This window comes from Hyposmocoma kahamanoa, unplaced genomic scaffold, assembly GCF_003589595.1.
Source record: "Hyposmocoma kahamanoa isolate Upper Pololo Valley unplaced genomic scaffold, ASM358959v1 62, whole genome shotgun sequence".
In the NCBI taxonomy this organism is placed as follows: Eukaryota; Metazoa; Arthropoda; class Insecta; order Lepidoptera; family Cosmopterigidae; genus Hyposmocoma; species Hyposmocoma kahamanoa.
Window position 1 is genome coordinate 18,336,343 of NW_020653850.1, and position 18,970 is coordinate 18,355,312.

The 18,970-nt window shown below is 36.6% G+C and overlaps 1 protein-coding gene across 1 annotated transcript; it reads right to left on the reverse strand.

Moving 5' to 3' along the window:
* Window positions 1–11,738: 11,738 nt before the first annotated feature.
* Window positions 11,739–12,483, reverse strand: LOC113229675 (GILT-like protein 1). Its single transcript, XM_026463347.1, has one exon. It carries the CDS (start codon window positions 12,451–12,453, stop codon window positions 11,812–11,814), a length of 642 nt encoding a protein of 213 aa, XP_026319132.1. The 5' UTR covers window positions 12,454–12,483; the 3' UTR covers window positions 11,739–11,811.
* Between the last annotated feature and the right edge of the window lie 6,487 nt (window positions 12,484–18,970).

The window sequence follows — 18,970 nt, forward strand, 5'->3', positions numbered from 1 at the left end:
CTTTTTTGTCCACATCACTCAAATTGTATTTACTATTAGTTTATAATTATTGTGATTCGCATGTTTCGTGGAGAAATAAATATCTTTTTATTTTAATTTATAGAACCTTAGTCATAAAATATTCGATTTGTCAAAACAAGAGTAGTAGGTATTTTTTTATGATAACTAGTGACGGGACGAACAAGACGTGCGCCTGGTGGTAAACGACAAGCCTATTCATAACAGTTCGAGTGCCATTCAGAGCTTTAAACCCCAAAGATCTTAGAGGCACTGCCACTGCGCCCGTGTTGAGAAGTCTCCATGTGCCTGTAATTTCACCAGCACCCTTACCCTTCCAAAAAAACCGGAACGCAGCAATGCTCACATTACTGCTTGGCGGCAGAAATAGGTAAGGTGGCAGTATTTGCCTGGACGAACTCTTTCACAAGGAGCTCTACTGCTACTAACAACTAACAGATAGACAATAAAAATAATCATAGAGATTGTCAGTGATACATATATCTTTTACTTTAACTATTTCATGTAAATATGTAATTCATATATACGGAAAAATATTCAGCAAATAAAGACTGTAATTGGAGAGACGATGACTTCACAACTCGTCGACATTCGCGAGAATGATTGAATACTAAACGTTCGTTCTATAGGCAATACAGTGTGATAATTTGGTCAATCATAATTTACTAGTGCCCTCTACTACGTCTGTTTGTGAGTTAAATTGTGACGATGCTGAACTCCTTCATAGTCAACCATAGACTTACAATTATATGGACGTCGGGTCCGCGCTAAAAAGTGTCCGCACTTGTAAGGCGCTAAAATCGTATACAGAGCGCGACACTCCGCTTTAGTCTTCATTTGTTCTACTGACAGCGCGATACTGCGATGACATTACAATTTAAATTTCGAATAGGTTGACTTGGGACATTTTTTTCGTGGTTTTTGTATTAGACCCGTCGTCCATTTATTTGTAAGTCAATGTAGTCAACCCACTTTTTTACCCTCTTTACTGGGGGTCTAATCTCATTCTCCGTCCGATATTTAGGCCCGAAACAATTACTGTCAAATAAGTAGGTAATACTCGATCAGATTACAAGACAATGTCAAGTATAAAGCTTCATTCGCATTATGCGTTTTTGAGAAATATTTGTATGGCCTACATTTATTTCTCTCGTCACTTTGGGTGTAATTTGTGTTTGTCTATGCTGTGTCCATGGCACACGCGACATAGTGTTTGCCTAGTGCGGAACTATGCTGAGTGTGGACGTTAATTTAATTTAATTTAATTTATTTTACTTTATTTAATCGGACGGATGTCGAACGGAGAACAAAAGTCGACCCTCTGATTATATCCGAGTCAAATAGACTGTTTATTCTTCAAAAAGGCGCACTAAGAACTATAGTAGGCTTAAAAAAGTCAATCCTGCAGAAACCTTTTTAAAAAACACAATGTAATGACTACGTACTCACAATACATTTATGATATAGTAGTTTAGATTCTTGCTCCAGAAACTACATATACAGATAACAACATTATTTTCGGCGTCTGGACATCAGCATGTGTGTGAGCGAAGTCCGACCACCTCATTCTCATATTAGGATGAAGTTTTGCTAGAACAGTGTAGAACATTTCAGGGAATGTAAAAATTCCTCACGATTGAGTAGGCGGATGGTCGCTACGCTATTGCGCAGATGAGGGACCATCGTGTTCAATTCTTTGAGCTCACCACCCACTCTGGGCAGCGCCCCCAATGAATTGAGCTCTCGGATGGCGACCATCTCCGGTCGGGCAAATTCCCGTTGCAGAGCGTCCATCACAATGTTTGGATCATCTGCTACAATCAGCATTGCAGCGACTGCATCCTTTGCAGCACCGCGTAGAGAGCGCTGCAACCTCGTGACATTCTCCAAGTCTGTGAATGAATGTTCGGTAGCATTAAATATATTTTTGAACTGGAGCCACTCTAGAGCATTGCCTGTGAAGATTGGTAAATCAACGACAATAGAGGGATTAGAGCGGCAATTAATACTGTTAGCTAATAATTATAAAAAAAATCTAATAATAAATTAATAAAATAATAAAATCTTAGCAGCTGAAGCTGTGTCGGCTATGGCTTTAAGCATGATAAGTAGATTGTCAGCTGATAATTCAGTGATGTTGGCTAATTGCGATTTATTAAGATCGTTTAGTGTTGGTGATGGAGATAATGATGATGACGGAGATTTCGGAAGCGCATGTCGGTGAGACCCGAACTGTTTGAGGCAAAGACTCTGGGAGTGGTACAGACATCAAACTTGACAAAGGTACATTTACCTGGGCTTGTGTCGCCGATGTGTGGGGATCCACCGCAGGGCATACCGTGGTCCTTTGGAGGATTACCTGGGTGTGGTCTCCATCAGCGAGCCAATCTAGGACCGAGTGTTGAGAGCCGTTGTGCGACTCGGCGTCGATCGCGGCGATTGTGCCCGGAGTTCAGCTTCTTCTATGAGCTTTTCACGCTCATGTTGAATTCTGCGCAGTTCAGCCTCTACTGCTAGCTTCCGTGCGTGCGCGGTAGCCGTGTTAGTAGTAGAGATGCGCGTCTTTTCTCCCACGTTAGTGGGCGAGGGGCTTCGAGCCGAGCTACACGACTCACGCTGCTCCAGTGGACACGAATGTGTCCGGTGCAGTGCATGTGCCGTGTCTCCCGTCTCAGCAACCACGCATGTCGCTGTAAGTGTTCTGGCCTTGCTCCTTGTCAGCATGTTGATATGAAATGTGTGGTAATTTGATATTTCGGATCGAAAGGACCAAAATATGTAGCGGACTGTATCAATGGGTGAAGGGATGGGTGCTAACAACGACTGAGCAAGGCCAAGAAAATGTACTTACAGTTTATTAATATTTTTGGAAAACACGTTGTCGCTATCAAAGCAAAACAGAAAACACTAGCAAAAATCAAGAAAAAGGCGCCAAGAACAAACACATTTAAATTTAGAATTTAAATATAAAACTAAAACTAAAATTTTAAATACAAAAGAGATTTGTAGCGTTTGCTCCGATTCGCTACAATCATTAAAATTTATGGATGGGTTAAAGTTTACTACCGATATCTAAACAATTTCCTACTTGCCTAAAATGTATTTAGACATAAGAGGGAAGAAATAATTTCATGTTTTTGAGTAAGGTTTTTACCAGAACTAGCTCACATAAAGTTTGTCTCATTTTGAGTTGAGTAGATATCTTTTAATTTTTTTTTTAAATTGTATTTAATTTGTTTTTTTAATTGTATTTAATTTGTTTTTTAATTATATTTAATTTGTTTTTTAATTGTATTTAATTTGTTTTTTAATTGTGTTTCATTGCTTAAATAGTGATATGATTTGAATTTATAAGACTGGAATTAATCAAATAATAATAATAGCTTCCACGTGTCATATTTTTTCATCACACACTCAACGCCCTGCACTAGGGTTAATGTTTGTGATGTACCTTGCATATGTAGCGAATGTACATTTATATTTTATTGTGCCCTTTTTAGAGTTAATTTATCTATACAAGATTATGTATGGTTTTGATGGAAACACGGTGGAATAGAATGAATGAACAGCTGCAAGACTCAAACAAACTTTAGGCCAAGAGTGTCAAGAATATTGTAAAGGCAGAATAGCGACTCTGTCCTTACAGAATGTTACTTCGTGATCGCGATGCGGTAACCGTTATTACGAGGGTGTTTTCGGAGCAGCTGTTGGAATTAAAAATGTTATAAGTTTAAAAGTAATGTTGTTTAATTATAAATGATATGTAAAATAAAGTATTGTAAATGTTTTAAATATGTTAATGTTAAATGTTATTGATGTTTATTGTTTAAGGGTTGGTAACTAACTAACTTATAAATACAATTAAATGTCATAATACAACTAAATTGTATTTTTAATTCATGTGTTTTTTTACAATATTCTAACGACAGTTTTATTGAGGTGTAGATAATCAAATTTTACGTTCAACAATGATATAATCTTGAATTTCACATATTTTGAATTACAACACTATTGTAATAGCAGTGCGAACCTAAGCCTCGTGTCGTTTACTATTAAAATAATATAGACCCTTTTGGGGTGAGGACCTATTGTGTCTTGTGTTTAGTCCTGTGTAGGGATAATTTCATTTTGTTACAAACTTCTTTTTCTCTTTTTACATTAAATTATGTGGACCAAGCCTTCTGCATACTCATTTCACTAAGGCTAGGCTACAAAGTTTTTAGTAGCAGTGGAGCGCCTTGTAAAAGAGTTTGTTTAGGGTAATACTGCCATCTTACCTATTTCTACCGCCAAGCAGTAATGTGAACGTTACTGCGTCCCAGTTTTGAAGGGTAAGAGCTTGGTGAAATTACGGGCGCATGTGACTTGTCAATTATGTCTTAAGATAGCGGGTGCAGTGGCACTGCCCTTCAGATCTCAGACAGGCGTGTCTCTTACCACCAGGTGCGCGACTTGCTCGTCTCGTCACTAGATCTCATAAAAAAAAGTTTTGTTTTCCAAACTTTTCCCCCCGACAATTTCCTGGTCTCAAACTAGGGAATTTCCTGTATTATGAGCAGAGCAACAGAATTCACTGCGGGGCTCTACCCAGAACATTCAGACCGTAACCAATTTTAGAAATTTCATGTCACCGGGAATCGAACCCGGGAGTTCCTCTAATGTAAAACCAACATTGTTATTTTGTTATTTATTGTGAGCTACTGTTTTTGTGATTGAATTTATTATATATCTTATAATTTGTAATTGAACAACCTCTGTGGTTAAGTGACTTGCACACCTGTTTTCATGGTATCGTCATTTCTTAGGTCCCGGGTTCGATCACCAGCCGGGTCAATGTAGAAAAATTAAATTTTCTATATTCTCTCGGGTCTGAGTGTTTATGGTACTGTCGTCATTTCCGATTTCCTTAAAACTATTGCTTTAGTTACTTACTTTGAGATCAGAGCAAGTCACGTAATATTTATTTAATACTTGCCATTCTACAAATAATAAGATAAAATATTATACTACTTATGATATGGGATCCTTCAAACGAGGCGTGAATAGACATCATTTAGGCACGCTGGAGGTTGCTTGGCCGGTGTTTATTATTTCAAGCGACGGGACAAATAATTCGTGCTCCTGATTGTAAGCGACATGCCTATCCATAACAGCCTCTAAGAGCTTTAAATCACAAAGATCTGAGGGAAACTGCCACTGCGCCTGTCGCCCTGAGACATAAGTCAAAAAGTCAAGCCTGTAATTTCACCAGCACCCTTACCTTCAAAACTAATATACTGTAATAAGTAAGGTGACAGTACTTCCCTGAACTCTTTAGCAAGGAGCTCTACTGCTATTAAAGCTACTAGCTCTACTGTTATAGTATCAGCACTGCACTAGGTTCCTTGTGGCTCCAGACGGAGTGAAGTCATCTGCCTGTCTGTGTGTTATAATGAATCACGGACACGTATATTAAATCTTATTATGTATATTAAATTAATGTCTTGATAATTATTATCAATTCCACTGTGTTTGATTATTAGAGTTATTTGCAAAATGACCTTAATTAGTCCAACATCCATTGTATTAAAAAAGTATTGAATTCATAACAACTGCATAAAAAACTTTTAAATTAAGAATATATTAAAGTATTGTATAATATACAATGATATCTATGTACTAGCATACTAGATCCGGCGTACCATATGCACGCTGTGTTTCACTGATGTGCGGTGAAGACGCTGCACATCATTTAGTTGGTTGTCAGACATTCAAGAGGGCAGTCGCAGTTGCGTTGAAAATTAATATACATCGGCGTGTTGCTCGCATTTCGCTATTTGACTAATTGTGTGGACATTTTTTAAAGTTTTAAATTATTCAAATTGATTCGATTCGGAAAGAATGTTATGGTTTTTGATTAATTTGTGCATTATAATAATTGATAATCGCGAAATAGTATACATAATTTCACACTATCCATCTCGTTTTGCAAGCATGAAATGATGCATGTTAAAACAAGACAAAACATACATCATAGATTAATAAGCAACAGAGTGTTCTGACTATACGATAACAGAGTATATATTATATGATTACAACAGTTACTAAGGTTACCATAATATAAATTTAAAAATATAAAAAATGATTAAATAAAAAATAAAATAAAAATAAAATGAGTTTCTTTCAGATAACAAGATCCATAGAATGTTAGTAATACAAAACTTATATAACCATGTTAGTATTACAGAAACTTATACAACTATATTAGTATTATAAAACTGAAATAATTATGTTAGTACGTAAACTTAAATGTAGAGAGGACCAGTGCCTTAAGAGACCACTGTCCCGTCTATCAGCCACAACGTTCAGTAGTCTGTGGCGGCTGGCGCGCAACCTGCGCATTGACGCAGCGCAGCGCTTACGCAACGTCGCACAGTAAGCATCAATGTTCGTGTCCGCGAACATCCCGGACGCGCTACAGTGACGCGGCAACCGCAATAGAACCCTCAACGCGTCATTGTACTGAATTGCGTTAAGAGAACGTTGGGTGTACCTGCTCCACAAAGTATAAGTATACAACGATGTACAGTACGCTTTGAACAATGTAATTTTTACTGCCTTACATCGACTGAACCTGCGCGCTGTCATATTGGGTCTAATCGCCAAAGCTCTTCGTTCCCTCTCAATATCCGCGTCATCTCGTAAATCGTTGGTCACTAAGTGCCCAAGATATTTAAAAGAGGTCACCCTGTTCAGTTGTTGACAATTAAGAATGACCTTCCTGCCTTAAAAATTATGAATTCGCTTTTGACGTCGTTACATCTTAGGTTGTGCTTAGAAATATACGATTCACAAATACTAATGAGCGTTCTCAAGCCACCCACCGATGGTCTCAGCAACACCATGTCGTCCGCATAACTTATATTATCCTCCGCCCCGGCGGAAACGTCACGCGTATGCTTGTCAGCCCCTGCACGTGCTTACGCCACTGTAGCCGCTTCTACCAGCTGACCCGCCACTTCGAAACTTGAGTTGCGGCAATCGGCTAAGAGTAAAAGTAATCCCCGTGTGCCTATCTCCGAAGTTGCAAAACCACAGGGGCAGACGGATCAATGCGACGAGGACGGCTTCACAAAGGTGGTGAAGAGGAAGAGGAAGCCCACCAGCCGTAACCTGTGTGGCACAGTACCGACAGGATAGAACTTTTTGCTCCGTTCAGCAACACCGACGACGCTGCTGTACCTGTCACGACTACATTACTCCACGAAATCTGAGGAGATAGTGGAGTACATCAGGCTAAAAGCCAAATACACCCTGAGGCTCGAGCGATTGGAGTCCCGCCACAACGTAAATTTTAATTCGTTTGTGGTGAGAGTGCCGATCGAACATCTGTCGGCCTTCATGAAGGAAGAGTTTTGGCCGAAGGGTGTCACATATCAGCGATTCCGCCAGATTGCGCCACACGTCGCCGACAAGTGCAATACGTGTACATTTGTTGTTTATTTTATTTATATTGTATGTATGTTAGTCCTTAAGGCATGTTATATTATATGGTCATGTGGCCGGAAATAAATGTATAAACAAAAACAAATAAAAATAAAAATAAATATTTTTTTTTACAAACAACCCTATGTATAGGTATGAACGCTATAATTCGGGCATTTTCAAGGCGAGAGTGAATAAATATTATTTGAGTGTGCATACTTCATCTATGACCTCATCGTCACTTTCCGTCAAGTGCACTTATATTTTGTAAATTTTTATTTTTTATTAATGTATTGTATAGAGTTTAATAATGAATTTTTAGACATTTGATACACTATATTATACGTATTATGCGGATATTATTGCAGTGTAAAGAAATTTTTTATATTTATTAACCATGCTTCCTCCTGTTGTGAAAGAAAGAATGAATGAATGAATGAATGAATGAATGAATGAATGAATGAATGAAATATTCTTTATTGCACATAAAATTACAATTAAAATACAATACAATAGCTTAGGTATAATAGTAGTAGTAAGTCAATGTGCAACAGGCGGCCTTATTGCTATGTAGCAATTTCTTCCAAGCAAACTTAGGATAGACAATTCGGATCTCCAAAAGGGGTGCAACCAAAGAATATCATCATAAAGTACACTACATAAATATAAGTAATAATAAAAATATACACATATCCATAGATATACATATACATATACATACAAATAACAATAATATTATTAATACACAATAATATTAAATGCTTATATACTTTTAAAGGAAAAAGAAAAATGAAGTATAAATATAGGAAATATATGAAAGGATAGTAGAAGAAATGAAAGAGTATATGAGAGCATAAGTACCTATACCTATTTATTGAGGAGACTTCTATATAGATCGCAGAAGCGTCTCAACTTCTAAACAACTAAGGGATGTCAACCATTTTTTTATGTATACATATATAATCTCAGTACACAGTACTAAAAAAACCGACCTCAAAAGTTCGGGAATTACATCCATTTGCCAAATTTTATTGAAATCGGTTATCAGAAAGTGCGTAAAACCGGATACATCCCATAGTTTGCCACCTTTGGAATTGTAATATTTTCTTTAAATCTAAATGGGACCATTGCCGATGTACCCACTTTCCAACAAAAAAGAATCATCAAAATCGGTTCACAAATGCCGTAACATACATAAAAAAACATACAGTTGAATTGAGAACCTCCTCCTTTTTGCAGTCGGTTAAAAATTATACATAAAAGTTATAACTTTTAACAAATAAAGAAGAAGATCAAAGTGAGCAGTGAGTGAGAAGTGCAGGAGGCTACACAGACAAGAACCTGGCTATTAAATAGAATGATGATATACAAAATTCATATTAATGTTATTATATAGTAGGTTGAACATTCATTGTACTAGCAAACATTGACATTATAATAATATTCTTATTCATTTTTGAACCTTAAAAATTTTTCGTATTGAAAGCATAGAGTTACAGCCCAGAACTATGTGATATATTTGTCATCGTTATGAAAAGATTTGCCAATCGGCTTATGGAATTTTTCAATAATACCAAGTGACGGGACGAACAAGTCATGCACCTGGTAGTAAGCGACACGCCTATCCTTAACAGTTGCAGTGCCATCTGAGTGACACGCCTTAAATCGCAAAGATCTTAGTCTTAGGATCACTGCCTCTGCGCCCGTCACCCTGAGGCATAAGTAGACAAGTTGAGGAGATATAAAGCGCCATTCAATCCTATTTACACCTTGTTCTCGAAACCACTTCATTCCAATCGTTAAAATATTATTGGCCCCTCGAAAGTTTGTGCCGTTATCACTGATAATTATTCTACATTCCCTCTTCCAGCCACAAATCTCTTTAATACAGGTATATGAGCACCCTTCGCTTTTAAACCGGAACGTAGTAATGCTGACATTACTGCTTGGCGGCAGAAATAAGTAAGGTGAAAGTACTTCCCTGGACGAACTCTTTCACAAGGAGCTCTACTGCTACTAAATGTAAAAATATTGTGGAGCTCGGAATTAACGTCAACTACTGATCGCAAATAGGAGCTACTAAACTACTAAGCTTACTAAAGAAAAAGAGAAACTAATCACTAGGCAGTATGTTCTCTCTCTTCTTGCCTGTTACATGCGGAACGAAGGGAAACAAAAAAAAATAAAATGGGTGAAAAGTAGTAAAAAAATATATATAATAACAGCGGTAAAATAAACGAAAGTACATTTTTTGTATTTGTTGTTTATATTTTTTTTTTTGTGAAAATTAGTTCTAATGAGAAGAACAAAAATAAACTAACGAACTGGATTAATTCAAAACAATAAGCAAAATTTGTCATGAAATTATAATTATTTATTTTTTACTTTTTCTATTATACACTCTCCTTCATTCTTCAGTCTTTATTTCCCCGCATTGTTTACGAAAAGCGTTGTATATTCCTCGGCAGGACCGTGGATTGCCTGACTCTGCAATAATACAGATACTATTTTACCACGGCCCTGGAATAATGATACCAACTAGTAGACTGCCTCTAAACCGGTAGGTTTAAAACAAATTCTGCTTAGTACATTGCAGCAACTCGTCAATAACGTGAATTGGGTATTGGTTTTCGTCAAGGCGTTCATACTGCGGTAGTCAACGCAAAAAATAGATAATATCAAAGTACAGATATAACTCCATGTGACTCCTCTTATTACTTTTCAAACTTCATTTTATAACATTAAAGCCCAATAAACCGGGAATATACCTATGCAAAATTTCTTGATTTTCGCAACAAAAGCACAAACTATTATAAGTTTAACTTTTGATAAAGAAGCTGTAATAAGAAATCATAAATACCTAATAAATACTCGAGAATATTATAATTTTCACTACAAGAAAAATCTCAAACTCTTTGCCTATGATGGTTGAAAAATCTGTTACGGGATCTTAAGTTTTCGTAACATTTCCACTAACGAAACTCAAAGTATGTTAGTACAATTAAAATTAAAGCCCATTCTTACTTAAAAAAGTACACGTTTGTTGTTGAATTACGCAAGATTGAAAACTGAAAGAATGTAAAGGAAATAGCAATTAATAATGTTTCCTAGTTCGTCGAGAGTTTTGTATAAACAAAGTATTTTACAATTATTTTGTTTCTAGACTACTTTATACACACTGTATACACAGGTCAGGCATACGGAAAACTGGCGCCATTGATGATGGATTGTCAGTGAATATGAATAATGTTAAAGAATATAAATACAAATGAATGAAGAACCGTCATCGTTAGTCTTATTGTTAATTTATCAGCTGATAATCGCATAGTTTTACGATCGTCTTGTTTGCGCAATCTTTAAGTATAAAGGTATCAAATATACAGACGATCGATTGTCACGATAAATGTATCGATCCGTCGCTATTCCCCTGGTGTTGAACGTAGCGTTAATCGTTAACGACATAAACGTACACTATCGATCCGTCGTTTCAATCAGTTTGAAACGACTGATCGTGAAGACAAGTCGTCCGGTATATGGGCGCCCTAAGACTGCAAAATTTTGATTAAATATAAACAAACTCCCGAGGTCATTGCTGTAGTTAGGATCAAGTAATATAAAACTTCTATTTAACCGGTAGTAAAGTAATACTACACACATATTTAAAGATGATGTGCCAAGATTTCGTACATAAACATACACTAACGATTCATCGTTTCGATCAGTCTGAAATGACGGATGGTGAAGACAAATCACCCCGTATATGGGGGCCCTAAGGCGACGAAAGTTGGATTACACTTAAACAAACGCCCTTAGAGACATTGCTGTGTTTTGGACAATCTAATATGTAATCTCAGTACAGAGAACTATAAAAATCGACCTCAAAAGTCATTCATCCCCTAGTTTGCCACCCTTACAGGTGGAATATTTTCTTCAAATTTAAATGGGACCACTTCTGAGGTACCCTATTTCCAACGAAAAAAGAATCATCAAAATCGGTTCACAAAGGAGTTATCGCGTAACATACATACAAAAAAAAACATACCGTCGAATTGAGAACCTCCTCCTTTTTTTGAAGTCGGTTAAAAACTGTATTTATCCATTATACGGTTACGGAGTTCTATTCCACTATTAAGTACTAAATTAATATTGGCCCACACATTTATAAATGACGTGCCGTAATTGCGTATTTCTTTGGGAGGAGCGTTCAATTTAACATATTTAGACAGATTTTCACCAAAATAATAAACACAACAATATCAGAATGTAAGTTTTTAATTTCAAAAGTCAACAAAACGTCACAGTCGGTCTTAATCGAATCTTAACTGGTTCTTAAATCAGACAGCTGGTAACACCAGTACTCTCGTCTTCAGCCAAAGCGAAACAAATCAGGCTCTTTAATCTTCGAACAGCTTGGGTACGTAAATCTCGATCTGCAACGTCATTGAAATGGACAGTAGGAATGTAATGTAATATTTCGACGGGTTCACGAGCTGCTTCTTGAGCTGCCAAATCCAAATCGTGTCCAGTAGTAGTAACACAGTAATCAAGGTCTACTAAATTAATACCAATGGCATTAGCACAAAGGTAGGAGCCACTAAACGCAGGGAAGGGCGTGGTAAATTCACAAGTCATGTACATCATTTGGGCGTCTTGGTTGCCACTCAACAAATTCAAAGCGCATCTGTGGACACGGTTCGCAAAGCAATCTCTAGGTCCAAACTGACAATTCATCGTTCCATTTTCATCGTAAGAGGATCTGCCCCAAGGTACAAATTCTAGACGCAAGAATTCTTTGTATGTCTCGTACGTTTCGACCAGGTGCTCGTTAAAAAATCTCACTGTAGCACTACATCCTGCTGTTGTTCCAACCGTTATTTTAATTGTGCCGTTAATTAACTCTATAACGTGGTCTGCATTGGCACAACTAAAAACAACAGAAAGACACGCAAAAATGTACAAAAATTTCACCATGATTCTCTCCGACACGAGTCAAAATTAAACAGGTACTAAGTAAATGTATTTAAAATTGTAAAGAATTATTATCAATGATTATTGATAATAATTATATTCAATAGGTTTCTACGATAACATAATAATTTGATAACGGAAATTTAAGTAGATAGATAACATGACACAGATATCGACAGTTATCAAAATATACAAAAATACTCACGGTATTAGTGTGTATTGTGTACTTGAATTATTGTCAGGTGGTCATTGTTAACATAAAATAACTGCTAGAGACACGCCTTAGGGAAATGCCTTAAAGGCAATGCATCTCCTCATGTGACGGTGCACCTAAAACCCAAATGATTAAGTGCCCAAAGGGCTGTTCTCAAAATGTCTTCTTTTATACCTTTTCAATAAACCGGATGCATCCCCTGATTTGCCACCCTTAAAGGTGGAATATTTTTTTTTAAATGGATCATTACTGAGGTAAGTACCCATTTTGCTACAAACACAAAATCATCAAAATCGGTTCCCTAATGTCGCAGTAATAAAAAAACTACGTACGAATTGAGAACCTCTCATGCCTCGATTTCTATCAGAACCGAGTTCGCCAAAACTCACACATTCTTAATTTGAAACACTACAAAATCTTATTATTCATTGGTCGAAGTTTCAAATTTAAAAAGAAATAACTAATTCTGGATTGTTAATATAATTTAAATTTGTGACGGTGTGACCTCCTTCCTCGTCATCCCACCTTTTAATTTAAATTTCTTTTAAATTTTATTCTCACACTCGTATTTAAATTCAATTTTTGAATTGTTCCATTCTTTGCCTCACATTCTGATTTTGTTTCGTTCCATCGTCACTCCCTGCCCGATCGCGGTAGAGAACACATCTTCTTGTTATTTTTTTTAACCATTTAATATTTTACTAAAAATCTTCTACAAATCTTGTACAATATATATTTTTAAGATCATAAGTAATTATCGAGTTCCTAGGTTATCGCGATTGTTACACATGAAACTGTTTTTCCGGATTTAAGTCGCGTATATTTGTTTTTTCAAACTAACCGACGTTTCGGGCCCTTTACAGGTCCCATGGTTAAAACCGCAATAAATACTTATAAAACTGGATTTATTACCATTACCCTTTACCCTTTTGAACTTTGAACTTTAAACTTACTAAGTAAGATGTATGGAGGCTGCGGAGGCTACTACTACATTCCATCCAACAGGACATAACGCCACCAGGACCAGCAGCACTCTTACAAACTTTACCCTGTTGGCATATCGATGAAAGTTCAATACCATCAATACCTATTATTACAAGTTTAATATTATAATGAATTTTAATAAAATAAAATATAAATAAAAATACTTTATTCTTCAACAGAAAATATACAACAATATTTAAGATAAAACAATGATTAAATCCATGTAGAAGAAAAAGAAAAAAGCCCCGCAATTTGCTGGTTTTCAGGTTTCACCTGGCAAGTATTCGCCGCTGGAGACACCGTAGCATATAGAGACGGGTATCTTTTCGATTATATATTATATGTATAAATAGGAGGGAACCCCACTCAATATATGTTTACTACAGAAATAACAAACCTTAAAACTAAAAATGACATACGTACCGACCACCGAACATACTGCACTTAGCAGCAAAGAGTATTTAACTGTGTACATAGAATACAACAAACAGAGAATGGAATTTAGAAGAATATAGAGGTAGTACATTTTTAATTTTAATTAAGCAGCCATTCCTTGCACTTACACTTGAAAGAATAAGACGATTTATATATTTTTACTGGCGACGGAAGATTGTTCCAACACTTAGTTGCCGCAAAACGAAAGCTGCCTCTAAAAGAACGTAGTCGAGGAGAAGGTGACCATTTCAAACTCGTATAGCGTATCGTACGGGTGCTAACCTCCACTGTATCGTTCCAAATCAGCTTATTTGCCAAGTACGGAGGCGACAGTTTATTTATCAAAGAAAATACAAGTGTACCAAGCTTGAACCAGAGAACAAAAAGTAAAGAGAAAGGACACTCTCCGCCCCTCCCTAGCTTTAGATATCGCACCACGCCCCACACATTGCCGGTCACATTGACTGAATGACAATAAGGCTGCCGGCGGCGAGCCGTTTTCGCGCGAAGACGGCTTTGATATTTGAAAATAGTTTTCATTTATTCATTACGAAACTTGTACGTTAATATAAAACATCATTTTACGTTACTGTTTATAATGGCCGTGAATTGTGCTGTGTACGGCTGTTTATCATCATTTTCCGCAAGATGAAACGAAGTAACCAAAAAATCTAGGACTCATTCAGTTATTGTTTTCTTCATTTAATTACTGCAGAGTAATATATGTTGTATAAAAAAATACAGGTTTATTATATCAATATAATGAGGCGCCATGACGTCGTAGACAAGTGTTCTGGAATTTTCAATTCGTATTGCCGATAAATATTACGTAAGTAGTGAATATATCTAATTATTAACTAAATAATGATGATCAACTTGGACACGCAATTTTAAATACCTTGGTTACCTTATTTAAAAGTACATGTGCAAAATATAACATTTTAAGGGCTTTTAATATATTTTTTAAATAAATCCTCAATATTACTCTAGTTACTGAATTAATGAAAAATATGATATTGTATCTGATTGTATCGATATAAATACATAATAGATATGTGTAATTATTTGGATTATGGCATTTTCGCTATGTTGCCGCTCTGATCACGTAACGTAATAGTGCAAGAAAGTGATGGGTAACCCTACCACTTCACGTACACATTTGCGCGTGTGCAGATAGCGCCTTGCTGTATATAGTAGTAGTAGGTAAATAATTTACGACTGTTGTATGGAGTGTCCGGGGTGTGCTTTAACATTCGCCTGTTCGTCATGTTCAAAATGTTGTAGGTATTAAGAAATAGAGTAGTATGTAACCTCGGCGGAACGGAATAGCAAAACCTAAAACATGAGTTTTGAACGCTTTGGATTTTCTTCACCGTCTTTTTGTGGAAACAGGGTCCATACACAACGTCACAATAATCGATAATAGATAAAACCAGGGCATCCGTCAATCTACGTCTTACAGCCGTACGCAAACAGGGTCTTATCTTGTATAACTGTTTAAGCGCAGCATAACATTTAGGTAGTTTGGAAATCACAAGTTTGTCAAAATTTAGAGAGCCATCGAATAAAAGACCTAGGTTTCTCGGTATAATAGATTCGTATATTTGCTGTTTATTAATAAAGATGGAAGGATTAGAATCATGGACACATTTATTCTGATGTTTTGTGCCCAATATCAGATAGGAACATTTCTGCGCGTTTAATAAAAGTCCGTTATTATTAGACCAATCCAATACCAGGCTCAAGTCAACATCAAGCGCCCGGATAGCTGTAAGTAAAAATACTTACAGCTATCCGGGCGTAACACATACCGAGCCACAGAAAGATAAAAATCTTTCTGTGGCTCGGTATGTGTTACGCTCGGTATGTAGCACCACTTGATTGTTTACGACTAAGTAAATCACTGGTATCGATGGTGTAAAAAATCGGTCCCAATATGGATCCTTGAACCACACCACGCTCTACAGAAAGAGTTGCTGATTTCATTACAGTTCCACCACGATTAACACATTCAACGGCTTGAGTCCTGTTACTAAAATAACTATAGAACCATGAACACACAAGATCAATGCATCCATATTGTTTAAGTTTATAAACAAGGATACTACTTACGAGACAATCAAAGGCGGGACTATAACCTAACAAAACTAGAATAGTAGCTAAACCATTGTTATTTCCCGCGCAGGGAGATGTTTTTGCTCGCAAACACGCTTTATCCCTATCTACCATTACGGTCTTTATGCTATCTGTGATCCAAGGTGTTGGATAAGCACGGAATGCTCTTGTATGCTCAGGAACAAAATGATTGAACAGCCTATATTAGATACTCAAAACATTCTACCATATCGTCTACATCACTACACTCTAAGACCAAGTTCCAGAGCGTGATGAACGAGGCATAGTTATAACTTATAACTTATAAGTCTCTACGTCAAAGTCATTAAATGGTCTATATTTTCTAACTGCCTCCGTGGCCGAACGGTTACCATGCTGCACTGCCACACAGAGGTCCCGGGTTCGATTCCCGGGCCGGGAGAAGTATTTGTATGGCCTACATTTATTGCTCTCGTGAGTTTGGGTGTAATTTGTGGTTGTCTATGTGTCCATGGCACCCGCGATACAGGGTTTCCCTAGAACGGGGCTATGAGTGTGTACGCGTTATTATTATTATTATTTTACAGTTCTGGGTGTAGGTTTTTGGGTTTGGATTGGAAGTTTTACTGAAATGTATGCGTTAAGTCATCATTGTGTTCGACAATAATATTTGTAGCTTTGAGAGATTTACCGCTGCAAGTGACATCCAGTACTTACTTGGTACTTGGTGTAACGGGCTAGTGTCCGCAACTCGACGTCAAGGCGCCTATTTTGCGTTTGGATGACATCCAGTAATGACTTCGTAGTTTCAGTAACACGGGTAACTTCCGTAACGATTAGATATAGTTCATCTTTATTTAGAAGTTCAAAAATTATAATTATCCTTTTGGTGTCCCGCGGAAGTCAAAAGGTTTCAATTTCATTCTATGTGCTGCCATCTAGCGGTTCATTGCTGAACGATGACTAATTTGAGTTGTTCATTTAGTTATCCAAACAAGAAGTGACCATATTGCAAGGGTATAAAATGGGTACCTATAAACCTTACTAGCGTTTCTTGTTACAAAAAAAATTATATAAATAGAAAATTGAAAATTTATTAATTTATAACACTTTCCGATGATATGAAATACCACCACGGGTAATATTTTTGATGCGGCTATAATTTTTGCACTCCAAAACAGCACAATAAGACATTTTTCTAGGATTTTAGAGAATTTGCACTAAAGAATGACACAACCACAAAGCGAAAATGGCGGACTAGGCTCAGATAGATCTTTCGAGACCTATAGTTGAACCGCGTCGTCGGTCGCTAACTAACCACTTGTACTGTATTTATTGTTCAGAGGTCGAACCTGATGACCCCCGCCCCCGCTATTGCATTTTGCACCGGACTTGTATAACGCTTTCCTTTGTTACCGTATAGAGTTATCTTATATATTATATTATAGCCTTAGAATAATAACGCATAGAAACCTAGCCCGCACACGCTAAGTGAGGCAAGTTAGAGGGTTCCAAACGCGTCCCAGGAGCGCGCGGGCTGTTAGTGCTCAAGGTCATATTGCACCGCGAACAGCTCCAAAATTTTTTGCTAAAAATGACGAAATGTGCGGTAAATGGGTGTAAAAATACAACAGACAAACATAAAATAGACACTAACATCGCATTCCACAAGTAAGTAATGCGTTTCAACTCATATTTTTATGTAAATATTCACTAAAACAGAAAAATAATTTCGCGGCAACAAGATACGAAAGTGTTGCAAAGTAACGAATTTTTTTTCTCCCCATTTTGCTATTCTGTATCAAAATAATTATATTACGTAAATTTTAGTGGTGCCTGTAATTTAGATTTATTTGCGCATCTTGAACTAATATTTACTTTAATAAACATTAAATGTTTTCGTTAACTCCTGTAAGTGATTGGGACACTTAATTATTTTATAATACTTTTAACGGCTCTGCGTTCATGCTTTATTGAATAATTATTTATTTTAATTTTATTTGAATTGGAGCACATATTACAGTACTTATATATTTGTTTCTACTATAGTGTTGGCACCACCAGTAGAACTTTGATAGCTTATTATATGTCTTTCTTTTCGTAACTCAAGCGAAATATTTTATATTAAAATATTTTATTTTCTTAAAAGGGGAGCATTCTTAAGCGATTTTTTAATCTATTTTAACAGTTATTTTCTTTAATGTTTGCTTATGGCATTTTCGGTTTTAGGTTTCGAATATGGCACTTATTTCTAAATCCAAGATGCGGGCGCGATTTTTCGAATAATGGCAAGTTGGGTATCGTTTTCGAGATGTTTGGGAATGTTCAATACAAATATGGCACTCATTTCTAAATCCAAGATGGCAAACACGACAGTTCAAACAAAAGCAATATTCGTAATGAGCACCCCCAAATACCTCGAAAACGATACCCAACTTGCCATTATTTGAAAAATCGTGCCCGCCATCTTGGATTTACAAATAGTGCCATATTCACATTGAGCATCCCCAAATACCTCGAAAATGATACCCACATAGCATTTTTTTGAAAAAATCGTGCCCGCCATCTTGGATTTAGAAATGAGTGCCATATTCGTAATGAGCACCCCCAAGTACCTCGAAAATGATACCCATATTGCATTTTTTTGAAAAATCGTGCCCGCCATCTTGGATTTACAAATGAGTGCCATATTCGTAATGAGCACCCCCAAGTACCTCGAAAATGATACCCATATTGCATTTATTTGAAAACTCGTGTCCGCCATCTTGGATTTAGAAATGAGTGCCATATTCG